Source organism: Equus quagga, chromosome 20, assembly GCF_021613505.1.
Source record: "Equus quagga isolate Etosha38 chromosome 20, UCLA_HA_Equagga_1.0, whole genome shotgun sequence".
In the NCBI taxonomy this organism is placed as follows: Eukaryota; Metazoa; Chordata; class Mammalia; order Perissodactyla; family Equidae; genus Equus; species Equus quagga.
The window spans coordinates 35,199,504-35,224,659 of record NC_060286.1 but is presented as its reverse complement, the minus strand read 5'-3'; the positions used below and the strand labels follow the sequence as shown (position 1 = coordinate 35,224,659).

Here is a 25,156-nt window from a genome sequence, read left to right as displayed (position 1 = left end):
GCCTGTGTCCCCCCAAAATTCCTGTGTTGAAACCTATCCCCTGATGTGCTGGTGTTAGGAGGTGGGCCTCTGGGAGGTGATTAGGTCAGGAGGGTGGATCCTGACGAATGGGATTAGTGTCCTTATGAAAGAGACCAGGGAGAGCTCCCGCCCCTTCTACCCTGTGAAGATAGCATCTATGAACCAGGAAGTGAGCCCACACCAGACGCAGAATGTGCCGGTGCCAGGATCTTGGACTTCCAGCCTCCAGACCTGGGAGAAATAAACGTGTGCTGTTTAAGCCCCCCGGTCTATCGTAGTTTTGTCACAGCAGCCTGAATGGTCTAAGACACTCCTGTGTGTGGCCTCTGGCTGGCCTTTGGGACCCCCGCCCATGCCCTCTTTGCTCCAAAGGCCCGTGAGATCAGAAACTCGAAACAGCGCTCCCTCCACAGCTCTCCTTTGCTCACACTGCTCTTAAGACCTGGCCACACTCAGCCTTCTTCATTATATTTAGCTTCCCTAATTAATTCAGTGGCCAAGTCCCGCTCAGCCCCCCACCCTCCCTCCCTCTGAGCCTCTCGCCGCCATCTCCCAACAGCATCTAGAATACAGCAGACCCGTGGTGTTCGTTGACTGAATAGCAGCATCGTTTTGAAAGTTAACTTGCTGGCTCACCACTATTCGCAGCTCCTCAGTTGCTCTTGACTTTCAACTTTTCCCTAAATCAATTAACGTCAGTAACCCCCAGAGGGGAATTCTTTTCAGGGGTTGCTAGGATGATTTTACCCGAGTGGCACAATAAAACCAAGCCAGTGCCTTCCACGCAGACTGAGGTTTTCCAACCTGAACCTCAGAATGTCCAACTGAGACGGGACTCCCTTAGACACCCTCTCACCCAACTTTACAGGGGGGAAACCAGCCCAGAGAGGGGCTTTGCCTTGCCGAGTTCTCCCTGACAGTAGCATTCATTCCCGGTAACTCTGGGGACGCTTGGGGTGGGCAGAAGGCACTGAGCTGGCATTGAGCTTCTGGGCACCGTGAGGAGATGAGATGCCCCCTCCAAATCCAGTGCCCCCGGTCTGCTGTGGGCCAGGCTAGCTCTCACGCATGCTGTGGCTCTGGGTAGCTCTTTGTCTGTGACTCGGACATTCCCAGCAGCCAGGCATCTATCCAGTGCTCCCCGGTCTCAGATGAACCCATCAGCGACAGCAGAAATGCAGCCCCAGCTCCTGGGCACGAGTCTCCAACCTGGACTTCCCACCCGGCTGCTGCCTCCACCTCGCGAACCTCTGTCTCTCTCACCCACGGTCCAAGGCAGCGCCCCCGTGATGCCTGCCAATCCCCCGACATGGTCCGACATGGGGAACAGCAGCTCCCCACCCCAGCTGGTCCTCTCACTCCCCCGGGCCTGCTCCCACCCACTTAGGGGTGGTGGTAAGAAAACGAGGCCAAGCAGGTAAGGAGGTGGTCGTGTTGCCGGCGTGGCCGCAGTGGGGTCAGCACAGGCTGGAGCACTCTGAGGTCTGGGTGCTGGGAAAGGGGGTCCTAGGGATCGAATCTGGGCTCCTTGGACATTTCCTGAAGGGTCTGGAGTATCTTCTGAGTCCCTGGTCTTCACGGCTGTCCCCTGACCAGCACACTCTGGGTTCCATGAGCAGTGAGACAGATCTCACAGTCTCCATTTTGTCCACCATAAAGTCCTGGGAGAAAAAGAAAGCTCTCTCACCCGACAGGGCTTTGGGCCCTGGACACCACTTCCCAGGGACCGAAGCACAATCAAAGGTGACTTACATCTCCTCTTACAAGAGCCCTGTGAAGGACATGGTATCAATGCCAATGATCAAACCGATCAAACTGAGGCTCAGAGAGGTTAAGTGACTTGCCTGAAGCTACACAGCCCAGCAGTGGCAGAGCTGGATGACTCAGAGTTCAGGTCCTTGTGTGACTTCTTGAATGTGGGTGCCTGCCTCCTCTCACTGCTTCCTCCAGGAAGCCCACCCTGACTGCCCCAAGCCTCCCTCTCTGAGAGGCATTCATTTCTTAAGGACCAGGTACCTCCTCCCACCTCCGACTCTTTACCTAGCACAAGGCTGAGCACACACAGGTGACTCAGTGAGTCTTGAGTGAGTGATTGTTGTGGGAGACCCTTGGGACACCCTGACGTCACTGTGTAATTTTTTCCTTTCTCTTGGGAAGAAGATGAAATTAATACACTGTAACTATTTAGACAAATGTGCCCTTATTCAAAGTTACATCATTCATATCACAACGCAAAGGATATGCCCCGGGGAATGTCAATTATGTGGCCTTCCACATGGCCGGTGACCCCGGAGCTGTGCCACGGAGCAGCCCTGATACAGCCTGTGAAATTCATGTGAGAATTCACTCAACTAAGACCCAGGCTTGCTCACTGTTGACTGTTGCTACTGGACAACACTGGAGAAGGGATTCGCCCCACCTCTAGTACTCCAGAGGGACCCCGAATCCTGTGTTTGACCATCTCCCCTGGACCTGCCTCAAGTGAGGAAGCAAATTACAACCTAGGAGGAAACCAGTATTGAGGATGGCAGACAGGAGAGGGTGGAAAGGGCAGGTCCTTGATGGTGCCACTGAGCCTCGGGTCACACCATGCCTGAAACCCACCCAGCCACCGAACTTCCATGAATGATACAAGACATGCCTGTTAGGAGAGTCAGACAACTTCAGAATAGAAGACAAGGTCAGAGCCCTCACAGTCCCCAATTTCAGAATTTGCTACAAAGCTGCAGTAATCAAGGCAGCGTGGTCCAGGCATAAGGACAGACATATAGATCGATGGAATAGAACCGAGAGTCCAGAAAGAAACCTTCACATTTACAGTCAATTGATAGTTGACAAGAGTGAGGAGACAATTCAATGGGGAAAGAACGTTTTTTCAACAAATATTGGGACAACTGAAGATCCTTATGCAAAAGAGTGAAATTGGACCCCTGTCTCATACTATATACAAAAATTCGGCAAAAATGAATCAAAAACTATAAACTTCTTACAAGAAAGTCTGGTGCAAATCTTCACGACCTTGGATTAGGCAATGGTATCTTAGATATGACCCCTAAAGCACAAGTAACCAAAGAAAAAACAGCTAAATTGGATTTCACCAAAATTAAAACTTTTGTATGTCAAAGGACACCATTGAAAAAGTGAAGACAACCCACAGAATGGGAGAAAATATTTTCAAATCACATATTTGATAGGAGACTTGAATTCAGAATATATAAAGAAAGCTTACAACTCAAAAATAAAAAGACAAGCAATGCAATTAAAATATGGGCAAAGGAACTGAATAGACATTTCTCCAAAGAGTATACACAAAGACCAGGAAGCACATGAAAAGGCGCTCAGCATCACTAATCATCAGGGAAATGCAAATCAAAACCACAGCGAGACAACACTTCACACCCATGGGATGGCTAACTTACAAAAGACAGACAATATCAAGTGTTGACAAAGATAGGGAGAAGTTGGAACCCTCATATGTTGATCACGGGATTGAAAAATTATGCAGCCACTTTGGAAAACAGTTTGGCATTTGCTCAAAATGTCAAACATTGAGTTATCACATGACTCAGAAATTCCACTCCTAAGTACATGCCCAAGATGACTGAAAAGATATGTCCACACAAAAACATCTGCATAAATTGAAGCAGCATTCATAATAGCCAAAAAATGGAAACAACCCAAATGTCCATCCACCGGTGAATGGATGAACAAAATGTGGTCTATCCATACAAAGGAATATTATTCAGTCATAAAAAGGATGAAGTATTGATTCCTGCTACCATATGGATGAACCTGGGAGACAGGCTAAGTGAAAGAAGCCAGATACAAATTGTATTTTTGGGGGTGATGAAAATGTGCAGGAATTAAATACTAATGATGGTTGTGCAATTCTGACTGTAATGCAAACACTGCAGTGTCTGCTTTAAAAGGGTGAATGTTATGGTATGTGAATTATAGCCCAATAAAGCTATTATTGAAAATAAAAAAGACATGATCTGTTGTCAGTGGAAGCCTGTCTGATCCCGTGTTGTCTGTTGGTCCTGGTGCAGGCGGTGAGAAGGGGAAGCTCAGTGGACCCGACGGAGAGTCTGAAGTATAAACTGAGGACCCTGTGTAGAGGCTCCATCTGTCACTGAAATGTCCCCTCCCAGCGTGCACGTGTGTGTAAATGTGTGACCACACCTGTGTGCGTCCTGGTGTGTTTGCAAGTGTGTCGTGTATGTTTTGTGTGTATTGCTAAGTGTGCAGAGAGCACGTGTAAATGTCTGTATGAGTGTGTACACCGTGTGTGTGAGTGTGTGTGTGATGTGCCAGGGTGGGGCTACACATGAAGAGCAGGCAGGGCAAGAATGCCTTTACAACCCCCTCGGACCCTGCCCCTAATGGGTGCTCGTTATGTTTGCTGAGAGACTAATAAAGACCCTGAGACTGACTGTACCAGGAGCCCATGCAGCCATGGAGGGAGAGGCTAAGAGGGCTGCTAACCACGAAGGCACCATAAGTTGAGACCCAGGGTGGGCTTGGGTTGGAGGCCAGGCTGGGCAGCGGGGCGTCTTCATCTGAATCAGGTCGAGCTTGGAGAAGAAGCCCATGCTCTCGGGAACGCCATGGGCGGAGCAGCAGCACTGCTGGGCCATGCTGTCGATGGCTACTTGCACGTAGCTGAGTTGCTGGTCTGCAGGAGGAGGCAGGGGAGGAGGTGGGGGAGGAGGAGGGGGGCGAGGCAGAGGAGGATGGGAAGGCTCAGGCCCTCTCCCAGCATCCACTGACCCCGTCTCCAGCTCACTCAGGCCAGAGAAGCATCCTGGAGCCAGGAGCCACCTTCTCATCCTGCCCTGTGCTCCGCTCCCAAAGGGGCTTGGGGGAGTCCCTCCCCACCTCAGGGCCTGAGCGTCCTCTGGGCAAAGAGGGACACTGGACAGACTAACTTCCCAGAGGGTCCCCCTGGCTGGAGACATCTGTGGTCCACACTGAGGTGGGGCTGGGAAGGGGCAGGGAGGAACTCCTCACTTCCGGCAGAGTCGGAGTCCTGGATTTCGGGCCCCCGGGGCCACGTTCACCTTCAGCAACCTTACTTCCCACCTTAAAGAGAAAGGCCCAGAAGGGCTCTGTAGATGCTGCCAGTCCAGCTCCTCCTCTAAGTCCCTCGGCTGGAGGTCAGCAGCCTACTGACCCCACAACCCTCATGTCTTCCAATCGGGGATCCCACAGGGCCTGAGAAGGTCCTACATTTGCTGGCCGCACCCTGTCCAGGTGGAGCGTGCCCAGCACAGCCCTGGGCCCCGGGCCTTGCTCCCGGTGTCCTCTCAGCAGCCCCTGAGGCCAGAAGGGCACAGACTCTGGGTACGGTGAGGATCCAGGGGTCCGAAGGGTAAGTAGTCCACATTCTCAAGGCTAGTAAGGAACAGCTCAAGCGATTAAGCCCAGAAACCCTGGTCCTGGGTCACGGACTTCAGCCATGACTTGTCTTTCTGAGCATCACTCTTCTCATCTGTGAAATAGACAGGGATAAAAAGTAAACCAATATTCAAGAGTGCCCATGCTGGGCCATGGGACTAGGCCTGGGGCTCCCAGCTCAGATTCTTGGTAGAGCTCGGTCCTCAACTATCTGTGGCCTCAGTTTCCCCATCTGTAAAGGAACATCTGCCCCATCGTAGAGAAACCCCTTGACAGCCAGCCATCCCCAAGGAGAGGTACGTGGGTAAGCGGGGTGTGTGTTTGTGTGTGTGTGGGCGTGTTGGTGGCTGATGATTATCGAGGAGATAGTAGCCCCCAGCCCCTGCCCCCACCCATACCCCCTAGCCAGCTGACTGGACTCACATTATAGCTGCCCATGTCTTCCTGGCAGGTGACACCATGTTCCAACTGCCACTGCTGCTCCTGCTTGTGGTGACACCTCTTCGGCAGCTGACACAGCCGGGTCTGGAGGCTCTGTGGTGACAGGGGCTAGGTCACCTTGGTGAGCAAGCCCTCCCAGCACCTGCTCTGGGTCTGGTCCTGAGGAGCTCACTGCTCAGGGTGGTCTGAGCGGTAATGGGGGTGAGAGGAGGGGAAAGTTCTAGGTGGTCAGGGCCATTCAAAGCACCAGGAGATGCAGGAAAGGGTGTGTCCAGGCTGCCGGGGTTTGAATCCTGACTCAGCTCCCCGAGCCCCGTCTTCCTCGCCATAACCAGAGCCACAAGTCTGTGCCCTTCCAGCCTCGGGTGCTGCTGGGAGGATGCCAGGGAGCGAGGCTACAAAAGGCCTTCTATGGCCCAGGCGGGTGGGGCACAGGGCTGCACTGGACACGCTCTCCGCCAGGATCTGGGGCTGTGTTTGGAGACACAGCACATACGCAAGTGTCCTTGCTTCTCTGAGCCTTAGTTTCCTCACCAGAAGATGAGAAGAATGTCAGGACTGAACTAAGGTGCAAAATTTAAGGGGGTGTCAAAAACTCAGTAATTAAGAAAATATTTTAATTCAATGTGTTTTAAAAATCAAAGTTAATACAAAAAAATCCATGATGAACAAAGTATTAAAATTTTAAATAAAGATGGGATCCAACCTTGTGCTTACATGCTCCCGTCACTCACCTCCCTGGTTTCAGTCCCCGGAATAAAAACACCTACATTGAAGTGCTGGGGTGAGATTTACATGAGATGAAGCATGTGAAACACTGCTCGCGGTTCCCCAACCGTAAAGGGTCCCTGTTCCCCAAGGGAAAAAAAGGTACAAAATGTGTAGGTTTTCAGTGCTGCCACTGGGGGGCAGAGACTGGCCGCAAACGCCACACAAAGGTCCGCTGCAAGAATCAGCCCACCGGTCAGCCTTCTTCTCCGTCCCCTTCCCCTCTGTGTCCCCAGGCCCCGGCTGCAACCTGCAAATTCATCATGCCATGCCTGTGCGGGGCAGTTTCTTCTGCACGGGATGCCCACTCCTGCTGGCGAAAGTTCTATTTATTATGAGACTAACCATAAAGGAAAGAGAGAGATGACTCCTTGGGACACGTACTTCGAGACCGTCTGTGTTCGGTGTCTCACAACAACCTACCAGCAAGGTTGCGTTGCACCCATTTGACAGATGAAGAAACTGAGGCTCAGAGAGGGTACAAACTCACCCAGGGTCATGCAGCTACGCAGATGCTGAGCTGGAATTTGAACCCAGTCTGTCTGAATCCAGAGCTCACGGCTCTCCCACCACGCACGAACACCTTTAAAGCATAAGCTGCACCTCCCTCAGGAGAAACCCTGAGTCAGCCGGCAGAAGGGACAGAAAGGGATACAGCATGAGGCTCTGGAGTGACAGCCCACCCAGATTCTCTCAGGAGCCCATCACTGCTCCAGCCCTCCCTGGGGGTGATGAGGTGAGGGGGCCCCTATGCCCCGATTCTCTGGGCCGAGGGGAAGGAGTCAGGCTTCAGGCAGCTGTTACTGGAATAAGAGCCCGGTGGCCCTCCTCTAGAGACTCCAGGCTCTGGTGAACAGCCTGGTTCATCCTGGAGAAGGCCTCCAGATGCTCCTGGATGTCCCGGCTGAGTGTGAAGAGCAGCCTGCAGTGCTCCACCAGGGCCTCCTCCGGCTCCTCCTCTTCATTGTAGCCTACAGAGACAGAGCCATGGCAGAGGGTGGGCACAGACAGACCGGCCCTGCCCTGCCCCCTGCAGTGGGTGATGCTAATGAGGTGGGTGGGACTTGTACCCTTCCCCAGAATTCTGGCAGGAGCCCCAAAGCTGAGAGGAGCCAGACCATCCGTGCAGGGCTTGCTCCCAGACAGCAGTACTGGTCCCGCAGGGGCCGGCCCCAGGACCCACCTCCAGCCTCCTCAGGAGAAGCCTCAACATGTCACAGGCTGCCTATTGCCTGAGGACACGGACTCTGGATTGAGACGGTCCAGTGAGGTGAAACGGCTGATAGGCAGAGCCTGCAAGAAGGCGACAGCAATTGCTGCTGTCCTGAGGGACAGGGTCCCAGACCTGCAGGTTGCTCAGTCTGGATGGGTGAACAGGGTTGAGTCCCTGACCTAGGAAGGCCCCCAGCCAGGAAGCTGCCACAAGCAGCACTGGGCACTGGGTCTGCTTCGAGCCTCATGCTGGGCCTGGAGCCCTGCACCCCTCCTTGGCTCGGTGCTCAAGGTTCCTTTGTGCTGCTCGACCTTCCAGCCACATCTCCCAGCAGCCCCCTGCCAGGTTCTGGTGCTCGAGTGCACCGTCCCCAACCCCACCACGCAGGGCCTATGCTCCAGCCTGTTCCCTCTGCCTGCAATGCCATTCCCCTCTGCTGAACTCATTTGAGCCCCATGAGAGACCACCTCTTCCGTGAAGCCTTCCCTGACCTCCAGGGCAGAGTTTTTGGGGCTCCCACAGCTCCAAAGCACTTAGAGCAGAGGCAATGCAGTCAGACCAGAGTCTGAGACCCAGCCCCACTACTTCCTGGCTGGGCGACCTTGGGCAACTTTCTTAACCTCTCTGAGCCTGGGTAAAATATTTCTTAGAAGTTCATACGGAGGGGTAAAAGGGATTTACTAAAGAGCTTAGCACAGAGTAAATACTCAGTAAATGGTAATAGTTATTTTTTTATTGATGATGTTGAGATAATAATAGTGACGATGATAATAAAAATGCATATGTCTGTCTCCCCTCCCTTTCCTAAGGGGTTTCCTTCCAGTACTTGTAACAGTGAACTCTGGTACAAATCATGATAAAACAAAACATGAAGACCCATTTCAGATATCGGTGTAATTTCAGGTAATAATAGCAAAACACCAAGACGTGGAAACAACCTAAGCGTCCATGATGGATGAATGGATAAAGAAGTTGGGGTGTATATACGTACAATGGAATATTATTCTGTTATAAAAAAGGAAGGAAGCCCTGCCATTTGAGACAACATGGGTGGACCTTGAGGGCATTATGCTAAGTGAAATGTCAGATGGAGAAAGACAAACACTGTGTGACTCACTTTTACGCGGAATCTAAAAAACAAACAATCAAACTCACAGAAAAAGGGATCAGATTTGTGGTTTCCAGATGTGAGCGGCTGGGAGAGGGGGAACTCGAGGAAGGCGGCCAAAAGGTACAAATTTCCGGTTATAAGATAAAGTATTGGGGATGTAACGTGCAACATTAGGATTACAGCTAACACTGCCGTGTGGTATATTCGAAAGTTGTTAAGAGAGTAGATCCTAAGAGTTCTCATCACAAGGAAAAAAACTTCTTTCTTTTTTTCTGTATCTATATGTGATGACGGATGTTAACTAAACATTATATCATTTCACAATATATGAAAGTCAAGTCATCGTGCTGTACACCTTAAACTTACACAGTGCTGTATGTCAATCATATCTCAATAAAACTGGAAAAAATAGCAAAACAAAAACCAACGCCAAAGACAAAATAATCATGGTATCAGCTGACATTTACCAGGTGCCAGCTGGACACCGGGCCCTGCGCTCCCTGCTCACAAAGGATGAGTTCATTTGAGCCATGCAACTGGTGTGGTTCCCATTGTGCTGATGAGGACACAAAGACCTTGAGAACGTGTCACAGGCCCCACGGTGAGCGCTGGCTCCCCAGGCAGGCTGGCTGGCACCTGTGCCCCTCTCAACTTCGGTGGTGGCCTGCGTGCATCCCCATTCTGCATTCAAGCTGGAGGCTCAGAGAGGTCGCAGGCCATGCCCTAGGCCCACGGCTGGGAGGTGGCTACAGAGAGCTTTCTGAGGAAGCTACTTACATACCCTTGGGGATTTTCTCAAGGACCATAAACGGTAGTCTTCAAAAAGCTTGTGCTTCTCCACCTCTCTCTGCAGCTTCCTCTGCCTGTAGAGACATTCCAGGGGTGGCAAGAGCTGGCCATGAGCACTGGTCTGGAGGTTCCCAGGTCTGGACCCCTTGTGAGGCCACTCTCTGTGGATCTTGGGCTCAGACCTGCGCCAGGCCGGCCACTCCCCCCATCAGTGGGCCACTGACTTCAGTCTCTCCGCCCCCATTCTACTGCTGAGCAAACTGAGCCAAAAACAGGTTAAAGAGATGCCAGTGGTCAGGCTGCGAGGAAGGGACATGGGGCAGAGTGGAGCATGGTCTTTCTGGCACGGGGGCTGCGGAGCCTCTCCTGGAGGCTGAGCAGGTAGGGGGTGGCGTGAGCCCTTGCTAGCTGGGGACCTGGCCAGGTGCTTCACCTCTCTGTGCCTGGGCAGCCCATCTGTAATAGGGGTAATGAGAGACCCTCCCTTACAGGCTGGCTGGACCACACCTGGGGCGCCCAGCACATACTGAGCACTCAGTCTGAGGTCAGGGCCCCAGCAGCCCCCAGAGGGGATGCGGCCGCGTAATGCTGCCCAGCCGTGCGTGACCCATGCGGGAACCCCTCAGCAGGCCGAGTGTCCAGGAGGGCACCTGCTCCGGGCCCAGTCAAGGCCTGTGGTCAGACGCAGGGGGCAGAGTGGGTCTGCCCTGGCCAGCTGCTGGGTATCTCCAAGTGACCACTGAGTGACCTAGGGCAAGCCACTCTGCCTCTCGGGCCCCATTTTCTCATCCATACTGTCCTGAAAAATACAAGAAAAATTGTCTTTCTCCACAAATACCACGCAGGGCCCTTTGAACCGTGGCTGTGCTAAACCTTATTGGGGTTGGAAACCCTTACAGAATCTAACAGGAATTGGAACTTTTCTCCATAAACGTGCTCACAGACACATCCTTTTGCATCTAATTCAGGCTTCTGTGGGCAGCTGGAAATTGAAGGGCTGCTGGAGGGCGAGGACCCGGGGTCTCCACTCAGAGCCAGGGTGGCCACCTCGCAGGCTGATTTTAGAGGGGCCGAGCTGACAGGTGCAGAGGGACGGCCACCTACAGTCCCGCCTTCGTAATGGGAGACTAAGCCTGCAGAGGGCCAGGACGGGCCCAAGGGCTGAGGTCAAAGGGTAGGGGCCCAGCCCCCAGCCCCCTCACCACAGCTGCCCCTCCCAACTACTTCCAGGCGTCACTCTACTTCTGGTCCACTCCCTGGTCTGGCCTCCTCTGGCATTTTTGCTGAGTCCCAGCCACTTAGCCCACTGCGCGTGGCCCTGGGCTGGGGCAGAGGGCACGGTGGGGCCTGGGACATCTGGTACTTGGCCTGGAGCTGACAGAGTCCTGTAACAGCACCTGGAGGTCCCCGTCCTTGTCTCCAGTATTGCTCAAGCCAGCCCCCTGGTCTGTGTCCATGACACCAGCCACGTAGGCTAGGCAGGAAGATGGGTGGTAACCGCCACAATCAGGGCTGCAGCTGTCTCTTCTGATGCCCCCGACAGTCCTCAGAAGCCGGGTTACATTCCCACTTTGTGGAAAAGGAAACAGAGGCTCAGAGGGGGCCTCTGACCAGCTCAAGGACATAAAGTAGGACTGGATGTGGACTTGGGGCTCATTAAATCCAAAGTCTTGGGCCTTTGAGCTGTGCCCCCAGCTCTGGAGGGAACAAATGTGATGTTTTGTAGCTGCACTATAGCCCTCGCCACCCCATAGCTGGGAGGACCCCATCACTGCCAAGTCCCAAGGGCATCAAGACACCTGGGACTTCCAACAGGTGCTGGCTTCCAACAGCACTCAGAAAGGAGTCCTAGGGTCAGAGCTGGGGGCTGGTTCAGAAAGCAGCCGGCATGGGGAGGGGGCACCTTTGTCATCTCTCTCTACCACCCAACCCTCCACCCATTTATGCATTTAACGACATCACGTGCTCTGAGTGTATACAGAGCTTATGGAGCTAGAGTGGAGACTGAGACAGACACTTCGAATAAGCTTGTGGTCAAGCTGGGAAGGTGCCCTAGTTAACAGGCAGTTTTAACACAGCCTTGCAAAGAGTTCCCAGGCCGCTCGCCTAAGTCCGGTTCCTAGTTATGGCCAAGAGAAGAAAGTCTCCCTAAGCACACCATTCATTGGCCATCTTCTGGACCAGCCCCAGCAAGTGGGAGGAGCAGGGCGAGAAGGTGAGGGGTTACATGGTCAGCCTTTGCAGACCCGAGCATCGGACATGGGTCCATGAGCCTGGAGAGGAGGTAGAGGCCCAGCTGACTCACTCACAGCTCCAGGAGTACAAAACCACAGCCAGGCTGTGACATCACAATGCTGGCTTCTGTCCTCATGATGTTTCCATTGCAGGAGCCACCTGTGGGTGGAGGGCCAGATTATCCGTGGTCCTGTGGCCCTCCTCACCCCCGCCTCCTTTGTTCAGTTCCCAAGGAGATGGGGGTAGAGGTGTTGGTGACCCCAGGGGAGACTTGGGCTATTTGTGTCCTTTCTTTCAAGGCTGGTCATCTGTAGTCGAAGTGGAGGTCATTCTTGATGCCCCCACTTTGTGGGCTGCCCAAATCCCACTGGCCTGTCCTGGGACTCCCCCCTTTACCTCCTTCCAACTGATTTTGGGGGGCTGCAGCTCGGGCACTTTCCCAGCTGGGGCACTCAGCAACCTTCCCATGGCTCGGGACCACAGCTGGCCCAGGGCAGGGGAGGCGCCAAGCTGAAGGACCCCCCAGGACCTAAATCTGGGACCTGCTCCTGCCTTATGGCTTGGCCCTGTTACCTGCTCTTGGAGCTGGGGGCCTGTGCCCACCGCTGACACTCCTGCCCCATGCACTGCCCGACTAGCTGGCCAGGCCTTCCCCAGTGAAGGCCCCCATTCAGTCAGAGCCAGGGCCTCCTCAGAGGGTAGCCTGGGCATCACAGCCTTGGGATAGGGTTCACTCAGAAGCGTGCTGGGGGTAAGGAGGGGCCGAAGTAGGGACAAAGGTAGAGGGAGGAGCCTGGGGCAGGGGCTGCAATAGGGACCAAGGCCAGGGATGAGGGAGGGGCTGGGCCAGGGCCTCTCTAGGGGCAGAAGCAAAGCTTGGGTCTGTGGCTGGGGCAGGGGCTATGAAGGAGGCTGGGACAGGGTCCAGATCAAAGGCTGGGGCAGGGGCAGGGGCTGGATCAAAGGCTCAGGCAAGGGCAGGCGAGGGGGTGGGCTCACTGTGACTCTGGGACAACTCCCCCATCTCCCACTCCTCAGCAACCCCCTCACCACCCCTCATCAGTGGGCAATGGATTCAGTCTGTGCCGGCCCGGGAGTGCGTGAGCAGGTCCCAAGGGAGCTGTCTCTGCTTGACCCTCCATGGTTCCAGAGTAGCAGCTGAGACATGAAAGTGAGTAGTGGGCCTGGCCCTGACCTTGGGTCCAGGTGAGGGAGGGAGGACACGTGTGCAGGGAGGGCTGGTGCAGGGGGAGAGAAGCCCAGGGTCTAGGGTTACCCAGAGGGTCAGAGCCAGCCTGGGGTGGGGGTGGGCAGGAGCATTGCAGGAAGTCCCCCTAGTTAACAATGTCTGAGGTGATTCTTGAGGATAAGAGTGAGCGAGAAGGAAGGTGGGAAAAGCACTCCTGGCAGAAGGAACAGTGGGGACAAAAGCTCAGAGACACAAAAGAGCCTGCACGGGCTGCGAGAACTGTAGGCAGATCCTTGGAAGCAGAAGGTGAAGGTGGGAGAGGGAGCGGTTCGGGTGCGGCTGGAGCAGCTGTCAGCAGGAGCCGGAGTGCATGGGCCGGGCTCTCTGGTTGCCCGCAACAGAAACTGACCAGGCCACTCTGGGCAAAGAGGGCATCGCGGAAGGCTACGAGGGAGGGACAGAATCAGAAGAAAAACTGAAGACCCATGCTCAGAGAGGACAGGGGCCCCGGGCAGCCCAGGAGATCCAGGAAGCAGGGACTCAGGGGGATACCCCCAAAACAAACCCTGCCCAACCCCTTCTCATCCGCCTCTCCATCCTCAAGAAGCAAGGTCCTTAGAGAGCATGTCCAATTGGCTGAGCCTGGGTCATGTCCCCGCCCCTTGGCTTGACTGACAGTCACATCATAGGAACTGCCGTGGGGCCTGGTGGTGTCCCAGAGCAAATCCGGGGCCTTGGCTGGAGAAGGGGAAATGGATGCTGAGCAGGGGCTCACCTTACGGTGGCTCAGGTAAGGCAGGCCAGAGTCTGGGCTTTATTCTGAGGGCAAGCAGCGGCTGAAGAGTTTCGGCTGAAGGAGTGGCATGGTCACACTGGCGTTTTGGAGGGCGCGCTGGGGCTCAGAGTGGAGGTGCTGCAGGGAGGCCAGCAGCTGTAGTGTCTGACATTTGTCAGCACAGTTCTAGGCACTTTCCACGCAGGGATTAATTTAATATGACACACCCACCTGGTCAAAGCTGTTATTTCACAGAGGGGGAAACTGAGGCCCGGAGAGGTTTAGTAACTTGCCCAAGATCTCACTGTTAAGTGGCCAAGTGGTTAAGTTTGCGTGTGCAGCTTCAGTGGCCCAGGGTTTCGCCAGTTCCGATCCTGGGAGCAGATCTAGCACCGTGCATCAGGACATGCTGAGGCCGCGTCCCACACAGCAGAGCTAGAAGGACCCACAACTAGAATATACAACTATGTACTGGGGGGGCTAAAAAAAAATCTCTCTGTTGGGATATTACTGAGCTGAGAGATTAATCCAGGAAGTCGGGACTCCAGAAACGTCCAGGAGGTTGAGTTGCCAGAACTTGGAAGCAGGGTCGACGGGGGTCTTGCAATACGTAACACAGTACAGGGCGGCTGCTCTTGGCGACACTCGGTTAGCACCTCCGGGCACCTCTGGGACTTCATTCGTGAAGGACAGACGGCTCACCCTCCCCTGGCTGAAAGCAGATGCTGCAGCAGCCTCACCAGACCCTCTTCTCTTCCCAGGGTCAAAAACCTCAGAACCTAGTTGTCACCCGGGAAGTCCCTAAAACATTTCCCACATCTAATTTTTGTTTTTAAGTTGTGCTTGCTTATAGGAACCAAGGCAGAACAATGCCAGGTGGCCAACGGCAGAACCGGTCCCAACCAGAAAGGTCCAAGATGGCGATGGGGTGCCCTGCGCAAAACGAAACGTGTGCCAAAGGTGCCATGTGCAGGAAAAGAAGGTCAGCGCATGCCCCAAGTGCTCCTGCCCCAGCGACGACGTGGAGACCCCTCCCCCTGCACATCCCATAAGAGCCTGGCTCACCTGCCCTTCTGGGAGAAGGTGCTTTAGAGCTGACCCCGGCCTCCTCCATCCACTGATGGGTGAATAACGCTTCTGCTCTGCTATTCTGAACCCAGTCTCGTTCTATCCACGCGGGCGCCTCCGGGCAAGAGGACTCACTTGCGGGTCACCAGTCCTTTGGGGCTCTGTAACTAATCTCCCAGTAGCTTAGGACCCCAAACCACTCGGCCCAATGTAGCCACAGGCAGGGGGGCTCTGGGTTGGTGGGATGATTTGCTTCCCAGTCAGGATTTTATTTTTGGCCTGAAGTGTCCTGTGAAGTGCCCAGAGAGCCCTGGGACAGAGCTGGGGGAGACCCCGGCTGCTCTGGAGATAGTTCCCCCGTCAGGCCCTGAAGAGCCACCGCCCTAGTTACCATAGTTACCAGGGACCGCCAGACACCACCAGACACCCCGGACTTCCCACTGCCTGGCTCTTGGCCTGAGGTCTCTTGTTTAATTCTCAAAACAACCCTCCAATCTGGTGGAGGCATCGCCCCACTTTGCAGATGAGAAACCTGAGGGTCTAGGAGGTAGAGTGACTTGCCTGGGCACACGGCTAATGATCGGCAGCAGGGCTGGTGACGTAATTCGTGGGCTCATAAAATATGGGCTCTCCAGAGCACGGACCCCACGCAACGGCATAGGCCTGAGCTGGGCCGTGAACGCCCATCCAGGGACTCCGCACCATGTCATTTAACCACCCGGCCCCCTTCCAAACCCATCAACCTGCCTCAGAGCCCTCTTCACGCTCTGGTTCTTCTCCTCCCCCTCCCCCACCCCACCCTCCCCCAGCAAGCTGCAGGCCCCCCTTCCCTGATTAGGGGAAGAATCGTGGGCTTCCAGTGGGGCTGAAAGGGACCTCAGAAGAGAGAAGACCAGGGCCGAGAGAGGCGGGGACTGCCTAGGTCACACGGCTGGTGAGGGGCCCGGGTCTCAAACCTTCCCGCCGGCGGCCTCTCTCCCTTGGGCTTTGGGAGCCAGAACTCCAAGGCAAGGCTGTTACCGACAGCTGGGAACCTTGGGAGCTGGGAGCCTGCTTCAAGGGCAGAGCCACAATTAAATGGCAATAGAGTGTCCCTTTTTAAAAGCCTTAACAAGGGCTCATGGGGCTGGAATTTGACCCCAGGCTAAAGTCCATGCACAGCAGAAAGGAGAGCCAGATAAGGCCTCCTGCCCAGAATTCCAACCCTGCCTGCCCTGCAGCCCCAAATGCCCCCACCAGGGACAAGACCAGCCTTCCCCAGCCATAGGTGATGCTCAGGATGCAGGGTGAAGCTGGGGAGCCAGGCTGAGCTACCAGCTGTGTGCCCTTAGGAAAAGTACATAACCTCTCTGAGCCTCGGTTTCCTGAAATGCAAAGTAGAGATAATAGCACCTAGGTTGAAATGAGATAATCCATGTAGAACACGTAGCATCACCTCATTTTAAAAACTAACCCCTGTCTGTGCGTGCATAGAAGAAAGTCTAGAAGGGTAAGGAGGAATTTCGTGGGCCTTATCCTAGCGGCAGAGGATGCAGGAAACTTGCACATGATTGTAACTTTTTGAGAAATTTTTGAGAAGAGCAGGCAGCACGGTGCCGGACACACAGTAGGTATTCATCAGCCTTACTTTTATTTCCTGCTCCTCCCTTCTGTCTTCTTCCAGAAGATCGCAATGGACCCTTTTCTGAGAGCAAGTTTTGACAGAGGGAGGGGCTGAAGCAGAAGAGCCCTGGAGCTGGGTTGGCTGGCAAAGGTGGCTTCCGGGGAGGGTGGGGACTGTGTGAAGCCCGGAGGTGGGGTGGGGGCTGAGTGGGTGCAAGGAAGACAAGCAAGGCCTGTTGATTCTGCTGGAATTGTGCTGAGACCTGGCACTGCTTACCCCCTCCCCCACTGGGCTAGAACCTCAGAGATCTATTGCTCTCCCCTCCTTCCTGCCCCGGGAGCAGAGGAGGCAGAATCCAGAGCAGCCCGGGGCCCAGGAGGCTGTGCTGTGGCCGCTGCTCCCCTGAGGCCCCCATACCAGCCACCCCATTCTTACTTTCACTCGCCCTGCACCGGAGAACTGGGGCCCAGAGCTGGGGGAACACCCAAGCTGGTCCTGGAACCCTCTGAGGGCATCTCTGGGGCAGAGTCCTCCCAGGAAGGAGGACAGAGGCATTGGCCATGGCTCCAGGGTCCACCCCATGGAGGCTGGGCCTTCCAGTGTCTATGATGGCGATGTCTCCGCTCCCCCCAACTCCCACCGCGCAGTATCTTGGAGGAACTGCCCTCTGAGAAGAGGTGGGACGGGGCTGCTCTGACCACAGGGAGCTGGGGCTAAGGGGCCGCCATTAACTGTTCCCTCTCGATCCCCAGGAAGAAACTTCACGGCAACGTGGGGAAGCATTGAGGTGGAGGGAACAGAACGGGGTTAGAGGCCTGGCAGACTTAGGCTCAAATCGCACGTCCTCCGTGTCCCAGCCCTGTGGCACTGGTCATGTCACCTCCCAGCTCTGAGCTTCAGTAACAGGGGGCGTCTCAGCAAGGCCCACTGGTTCTGGCTCCAAACCTCTCGAATCTACCCGCTAGCCCACCCTGGTCCAAGCCCCATCTCTCCAGCAGGGAGCAACGCTACAGTCTTCCCTGCTGGCCATCCTGCCTCTCCATCCCCCGCAGGCCATCTCCACCCAGCCGCCGGAGAGAGAGAGCTCCCCTTAGAGTGCGAACCCAGTCTCCCCATTTCCCTGCCTAAAACCTGTGCTACTTGGGTAGGGGTTCGCCCACCTGCTGCCCGGGGACAAAGCCCCCGTTCGGGCCCTCACTCTTAGGACTCACTGTTCTGGATCGTCTTCCTCCCACCTGGAATGTGATCTCCATGAGGGCAGGGACTGGGACCCAATTGTCCCTGCTAAAGTCTCAGAGTCCAGACACACAGCTTTGGGCGTTAGTCACCGCTCCCCACTGATCGCTGGCTCACCATCATGAGTCACTTAATCTCTCTGAGTCTCAGTTTCCTTACCTGTAAATTGGGTACAACAGTGCCTATGTGACGGAGCTGTGAGTACCTAAAGATGACCTAGGTAAGGTGCTCGGTACAGGGTCTGTGATTACCAGGGCCTCAGAAAGTGAGAACGGCCTCTTCACTTGCATATAATCAGTGACAGGCAGCTCATTCCCTCCCAAGGCAGCCGTGTGCACCTGTGGACCGCTCTGACCCTAGAACATCTGCTCTTCCTCACGTCGAGTCCAAATAGCCTCGCCTAGTGTCCCTCCTTTAGCCGTAGTTCAACTGCTTCCCCGCAGAGTCTCTTGCTGTTATAACCACCGTATTAATGCTGGAGCATAGACGGATAAGCCGTATTTCAGCACGGCAGGGACACTAAAGGCAGATGTGACGTCCCTCTGTGGCTCCTCTCTAGTCGTGAGCTCCCTGGCCTTGGGCAAGTCCCTTAATCTGTCTGAGCCTCAGTTTCCTCCTCTGTGAAATGGGGTTAGCAACCTCGTAAGAAGTTGTGGGGATTCTCTTAGCTGATGCACAAAGTTAGCACCTGGCACATAGTGTTAAAAAAAAAAAACAAAACTGCAGTTATTACTATTACCCTGCCTGGTGCGAGTCCGCTCCCAGATCCAGCATTTGTGCCGTTTTCAGGTCCACAGACATTTCTAGTTAAGGCCGGGCTTCCTCTTGAACACTCTCCAGCCAAGCTGGAAAATAGGCCGGTTCTATCTGGGTCACCGCCCCCTTCACCCCCAGATGTCAGCCGGGCCCCCTCACGGCAGACAAGAGGGCAACTCAGCACTTTCTGAAATCTCCTGGGCGGTTACCTGACCCTGGGCTGTCACTCTACACACTGAGTTTGGAGGGCGAGGCCCCAGCCCCTGGGACACAAGCTGCCGAAGCGGGGCCCTGAGAGTCCCCAGCTAGGATGGCTTCTGCCAGGTCCCTGGCTGACCTGGATCCAGCCCTTTTTTATTATGATTTTTTCGGGGAGTCCCTGATGTTCTTAAAAATGCTGGCAGTGGTGGGCAAATGCAGCAGAGGAGACCAAGTAGGAGGGGCAATGAGGAAGGAGGGAAACCGGGAGAGTGTGGTGTCCTGAGAGCCAAGGAGAAGGGGTCAGGAGAGGGACCCGATCCTAACCTGCCCATGGGCCCCAGGACTGTGGATATGAGCAGCAATCACACACGTGGTATGTTACCTCTCACGGCAAAGGGGATTTTGCAGCTGTACTGAAGGTTACGGATCAGTGGACCATGAGATGGAGATCGCCCAGCGGGTCTGATCTGATCACACAGGCCCGGAAAGGGCAGAGCGTCTTCTCCGGCTGGTAGTGGAAGAACGAGTCTGAGAGCCTCGCAGTGTGAGACGGATTCAAGGCAAGGGCGGTTCTCACCGGCTGAGATGGCAGGGTCGTGGGGCAAGGACCTGAGAGGCCCCTGGGAGCTGAGATCAGTCCCTGGCCAACAGCAAGAACACCGGGGCCTCAGTCCTGAGGCTGCAAGGACCTGAACTCCACCAACAAGCTGAGCAAGTCTGGAGGCAGATGCTTCCCCAGGGGCTCCAGATAAGAGCCCAGGCCTTGGTTGCAGCCTCAGGAGACCCCGGGAAGAGAACCCTCCCAGACTGACCTCCAGAACATCTGGGCTGGGCCAGGAGAGACCTTATGAGTCAGGCTGAGAATTTGGGGCTAGATTGTGAGGGCTCCAGGGCCCCGGTTGGATGTGAGGAGCAAGGCCAATGTGCTTTGCAAGGCCATCATTTGGTCTGTCCCACTTCCAGGTATCCCAATGCCAGGGGAGTGTTTGCATCCAGGTGAAATCCTGAGGGCTTCCTGGGAGGGCCCCCCGGGATCTCAGCTGAGCCTGCTGGGGTCACCACGCTCTGAGCAGCATTTGCCCTGGGTGAGGGACACATGGGACCTGGCAGCCAGTACCCTGGCCCTGACAGGCTTCCTGGTACCAGGTGTCATTGTGCATCACCCAGCACATCCTGCAGTTCTGGTACAGTCTGTGCCTCCAATCCTGGGTCCTGAAGGCTGCCGGTCCCTCTGACCTGGGCATAGGGTGTTTGGACCTTTTCTGAGGACAGTCTGTGTGACTCAGTGTCTCTGGCCAGAGGATGGGCCTGGCCTTACCCAGGATGGGTGCCATTTACCCATGTGCTCATGCAGACTCCCACGGCCCTTGGCTAATCGCCACCTCTGGCGTGGGGACCCCACATTTCTCAGTTTACAAAGTCTTTTCTGCAGCAGGATCTTCTGGAGGCGCAGGCACATGGCGTCTGTGCTTGGAAACACTTGTTCTCGCGCTCTGAGGTTGCTCTTCATAACTTTTGAACAGGGCTTTCCATTTTCGTTTTGTCCGGGGCCCTGCAGTACACGTGGGCAGTCCAATCTCATCTCCCCTCACCACATTCTCATCAGGGAGCAGTGAGCGCATCCATTTTACAGAGAGGAACCTGTGGGCACCTCCAGTGTAGGGACCCCTGCTCCAGGCACATGGGCTGGTCAGATGCTCAGTAAATACTGCTGCAAAGGAACTGAATTTACCTCCCAAGACTGGCTTGGGAGTCCTCTCTGCTTTTCAGACCCCCACCCGACCTGTTTTCCCCACAAAGCAGCCACAGTGCAGAGCCAGAACTGTCTGTGAGCCCTGGAGGGCTGGGCGGTGACTGCATCCTCAGCTGTATCCTCGGGCCCAGCATCGTGCAAGGCTACGTGTTCAGTGGGTACCCAGTGAGTGTTGTTAAGTGAACAGAGAAGGGACTGAGGTTGGAAGAGAAGATGGCCAACCTGCCCAAGGTCTCAAGACAATGAGTGGCAGACCTGGGCTCCAACTCAGATCAGTGGACTCCGAGTCAAGTGCTCACCCCTTGGCCATGCAGCTGCCTCCAGTCTCTGTGACTCTGTTTCTGGGAGCCATCGGGGCAGGGGCACAGGTGACCGACACAGCTGCAGATTGGGAGCTGACCCCTGCCCTGTCCCTTCAGGGAGCCAATCGAGGGGAATTGAGTGTCCCTTGTGGATTCACTGAGTATAGCAGACGCTATGAGGCCCTGCTCGGGTCCCCCACCCTGACCACGTGCACACCTCCAGGCTTCCACCTGCCACCACCTGCATGTCTTGCCCAAACCCCCTTTGCCACACTGGAGGCCGTAATGCCAGGCAATTAACACCCTCCCAGGGGCAGCCCTCCACCACTGACTGATGGGGGTGTATAAATACCCCAGCTCCCCCACTCCTTTAATAGAACAAATCCAAGGGCCCGGCTCCACACTGGCTCCCAGAGTTCCCTGCAGGTTTAAGCTTCAGCTCCCCACCGTGGTAACTGGCCTGAGAACACACTCTTTATTAACTAACTTCTCTTCTGCCTGACCTCCCTACCCCTCTACCATGTGTGGCGGGATCATCTCCCAAATACACAGTTTGAGCTTCAGTCCTGGCCTCAGGGTCCTCTCCAGGGGGCCCAAACCAAGAATCATGGCTTATTTCTTCAGGGCATCCAAGTGCTCCCTTCTCCTGGGACGCTCTCGAAAACTCTCCTGAGTGTTGTCAGTGGCATCATCTCCTGGGGCAGGAAGTGCAGATGAGGCTGCTGGCTTCCCCTGCTTCTGAGAACAGAGCTAGAAGACGTTTCTCAGCCTGTCTGAAGTTGGAAGTAGCCAGGTGACTGAGTGCCAGCCAGTATGATATGTGATCAGTGATGTCTGCCACTTCCAGGCCCAGCTGATAGAAAGTTCCCTGTGGAATTTCCCTGTTCCTTCCTCTTCCACTGAACGCGGATGAACATGGAGACCTGGGAAGTCGCACATTTATAAGATGGTGGAGCCACCCATAGAAGCAGCCTGGGTCCCTGAGTGACCAGTGGAAGGAAGGCCATTTCTTGATTAAGAATACTGGCTATGTCTGGGGCCGGCCTGGCGGCATAGTGGTTAAGTTCACAGTGGCCTGGCGTTCACAGATTTGGATCCCAGGTGCAAACCTACACATTACTCATCAAGCCATGCTGTGGTGGCATCCCACATATAAAAAATAGAGGCAGACTGGCACAGCTGTTAGCTCAGGGCAGAGATGGCAATTAGCCAAGGGCTGTGAGAGTCCGCATGAGCACATGGGTAAATGGCACCCATCCTGGGTAAGGCCAGGCCCATCCTCTGGCCAGAGGCACTGAGTCAGACAGACTGTCCTCAGAAAAGACCCAGACACCCTGCTCCCAGGTCAGAGGGACTGGCAGCCTCAGGACCCAGGATTGGAGGCACAGGCTGTGCTGGGTGACGCACGACACCTGGTACCAGGAAGCCTGTCAGGGCTAGGGTACTGGCTGCCCAAAAAGAATACCAGCTGTGTGTAGATTCTCTAGAGAGAAACAATACTATTGTCCTTGAGCCATTGTATGCTTTGAGGTTTGTTACAGCAGCCAATCCTTACTAGTTCAAAGGACAAGAGACCGGGCCTTGCAGGTGGGCAGACCTCAGTTCAGTCCTGACCCTGTTCCTTCTTGTCTGAGTGCCATGAGTGCATCATTAATTAACCTCACAGCAGACTGCCCTATAGGAACCACTGTCCCCATTGTATGGATGAGCAAACTGAGGCCCAGAGTCACACAACTAGGAGGTGACAGAAGGTGAATTCAATCTGACTCCAAACCCAGTTTACAGTCCACAGAAGGGCTCCAGATCCTTCTAACAACCCTTTCTCCAAATGTCCTTGTCCTGGTAGCCAACCCCCTCAGGGCTCTGCTGTGACCTCACAATTGATGCTGAGAATTCGGCACATCACAGTTAATGGTCAGGACCTGCTTATGGGAGCAGGGACAAAGAATGTCTCTGCCCATGGTCCTGGGGGCATTTTATGGGCTGATGTCAGGCATCTGGGGAAACCTCTGGGTCAATCCCCTCATCTCCTCATCTTTAGGCTATGGCTCCTGTCCCCAGGGAAGCCTCCCGCTGCCACAGCAGAAGGCAGCTGCCCCTCGCTCCAGCTCCATCGCTGCTGCCGCCTCGGGTTGTCACACCCACCTGTTCCTCCAGTCAGGTGGCTGGAAGTGCTCCATGACCTGAGGGACACGTCAGGGCACTGCAAGTGGGACTGCCAGACTTAGAAGGAAAAACACAGGATGCCCAGCTAAATTTGAATTTGAGATAAACAGCAAGTAGTTGTTTAGTGTAAGTATGTCCCCTGCAATATTTGGGACATACTTATACTAAAGGGGCATTTGTTGTTTACCTGAAACTCAAATTTAACTGGGCATCCTGTGTTTTATCTGATGACCCTAGCAAGACACAGAAGGCGTGTGTGAAAGGGTAAAGAGAAGTCGATGAAGGCACAGAAGTGTGGGCAGGGTCAAGGGCACCAAGACAGAGCAAGGCAGCCAGAGTCCGGCAGCAACAAGAAGCTGTTACCACCCAGGGCTGAGCGGGGAAGGGGAGGAAATGATGGTGAGAAGCGGGCCCGACAGGAGGATGGAGTCGCTGTCAGAAGCGGGGCCCAAAGTGGAGGAGGAGCTGGAGAAACAAATACCTCGACCTCTCTCTCGTCCTTCCCACCAGTGCCTCCCACTGGCCGGACCAAGTCAAAAGCCAGAGGGCAAAAACCTCGGGTGATGCCCTGGTCAGTCTGCCAGGCACGGAGCCGGGCACAGAAGGGCAGAGCAGGGATCTGACAGAAATTGGGCAGCCAGCACGGTCTGAAAAAGGAAACCAGGCTTTCTGAATCCCGTTGGGCTCTCTCCCGTGAACGATTCTTACAGAGGACTCTCCCTGATAGATAGGTGGGGACAGGGGGCTGTCACAGATGCCACACACTGGCCTCCAGTCCTCCAGGAAGAGGCACCAAGTGGAGGCCAAGCAGATGTGGCCAGATGTCCACGGGGCCTCTCATCCCTCAAGACGTGGCTCCAGTCGGCTCTTGGCTGGTCAGATTCTCTGGCCCTCATTCGTCCAAGCCTCTCCCCAGATTTCCACCAGTTCTCCAGCCACCCAGGGCCCCTGCTCCGGGCTGGCTCTCTCCACCTAGGCTGGACCCCTGCCCGGGTAGGCTTGCTATCTACAACACCTGTTATTCAGGAGCCCGGCCTTCCTGGGAAGTGCAGGCAGGTAGGAAGGCCACCTGTAGGCAGGGCTGGCCCCCACAAGGCCCGCTCCCACTGCCCTCCTTCCAGGGTCCGAGCTCCTCTCCCTCTGTTGTACAGAACTGCGCCCCCTCCTCTGAAGGCCCAGAATGAGGTGGGAGTCACAGCCACCCACCCCAAACTTTTACCCAAGTGTTTCCCAACAGAGACGGCTGTCTCTCTCTCTTTTCCTCCCTCACTCCCTCCATCCACTCCCCTCTCTCATTCCTTGCCCCCCCCCCTGTGTGCCTTGCACCAGGCTGTAGAAATGAAAGAAAAGATGTTATTAACTCTGAACTGTTTGAAAACCTCCCAAGCTACTCTCTGCCAAGTGAGGACACAACGGGAAGACAGCCATGGACAAGCCACGAAGGGGCCCTCCCCAGACGCCGGCTCTGCCAGCACCCTGATCTGGGGCTTCCCAGCCTCTGGAACTCTGGGACCTCTGGCAACGCCACCTCATCAAGCAGAGGACAAGGTTGTAAGGAATGGCAGCGCCACCTAGGAACTCAGGTCGCTGACTGAGGAGCAGAGCCACACGCCAACCTGAATGCTGATCTTGGACTGGGACCTGAGAGAAATAAAGTCTGTCTTTCGTAGGCAGAAAACTCTCCCCATTCCTGCCCCCAGCACAGTCCAAGCCTTAGCATGACTCAAGAAGCTGTGCTGGCCCAGTGCCTGCCGACTCCTCCAGCCTCACTTCGCCCTCCCCACACCCTGCACTCTGGCCGCTCGTGTCTCCTGGGGCTGCCCGCTGGCTGCAGGCTTCAGTGCCACGGGCCTCAGCTCATGCTGTACCCTCTGCCGGGGATGCCCTGCACCCACCTGTGCACCTCCACAGCCTTCATCCACCAAGACTCAGGGCAGCCTGTGCCTCCTTTGTTGGAAGGCCTTCCCAACCCCAGCCCTGACCCCACACCTCCTCCTGACCCCCACCCCTCCCCCCCCCCCCCCTCCTTGCCCCATCCCTCCCTCCCCTCCTCCTCCCTGACCACACCCCTCCCTCCACCCCTCCTCCCTGACTCCACCCCTCCCTCTACCCCTCTTCCTTGACCCCATCTT

The 25,156-nt window shown here is 55.2% G+C and overlaps 1 protein-coding gene across 1 annotated transcript; it reads right to left on the bottom strand.

Annotated features, from left to right (window-relative positions):
* Positions 1–1,478: 1,478 nt before the first annotated feature.
* CCDC197 (coiled-coil domain containing 197) lies at positions 1,479–12,443 on the bottom strand. The gene is given in 10 exon segments (XM_046647175.1): positions 1,479–1,686; positions 4,585–4,696; positions 5,817–5,952; positions 7,432–7,598; positions 7,860–7,920; positions 9,733–9,814; positions 11,104–11,125; positions 11,128–11,309; positions 12,050–12,134; positions 12,383–12,443. Coding segments are annotated over 10 exon segments (1,116 nt in total).
* Between the last annotated feature and the right edge of the window lie 12,713 nt (positions 12,444–25,156).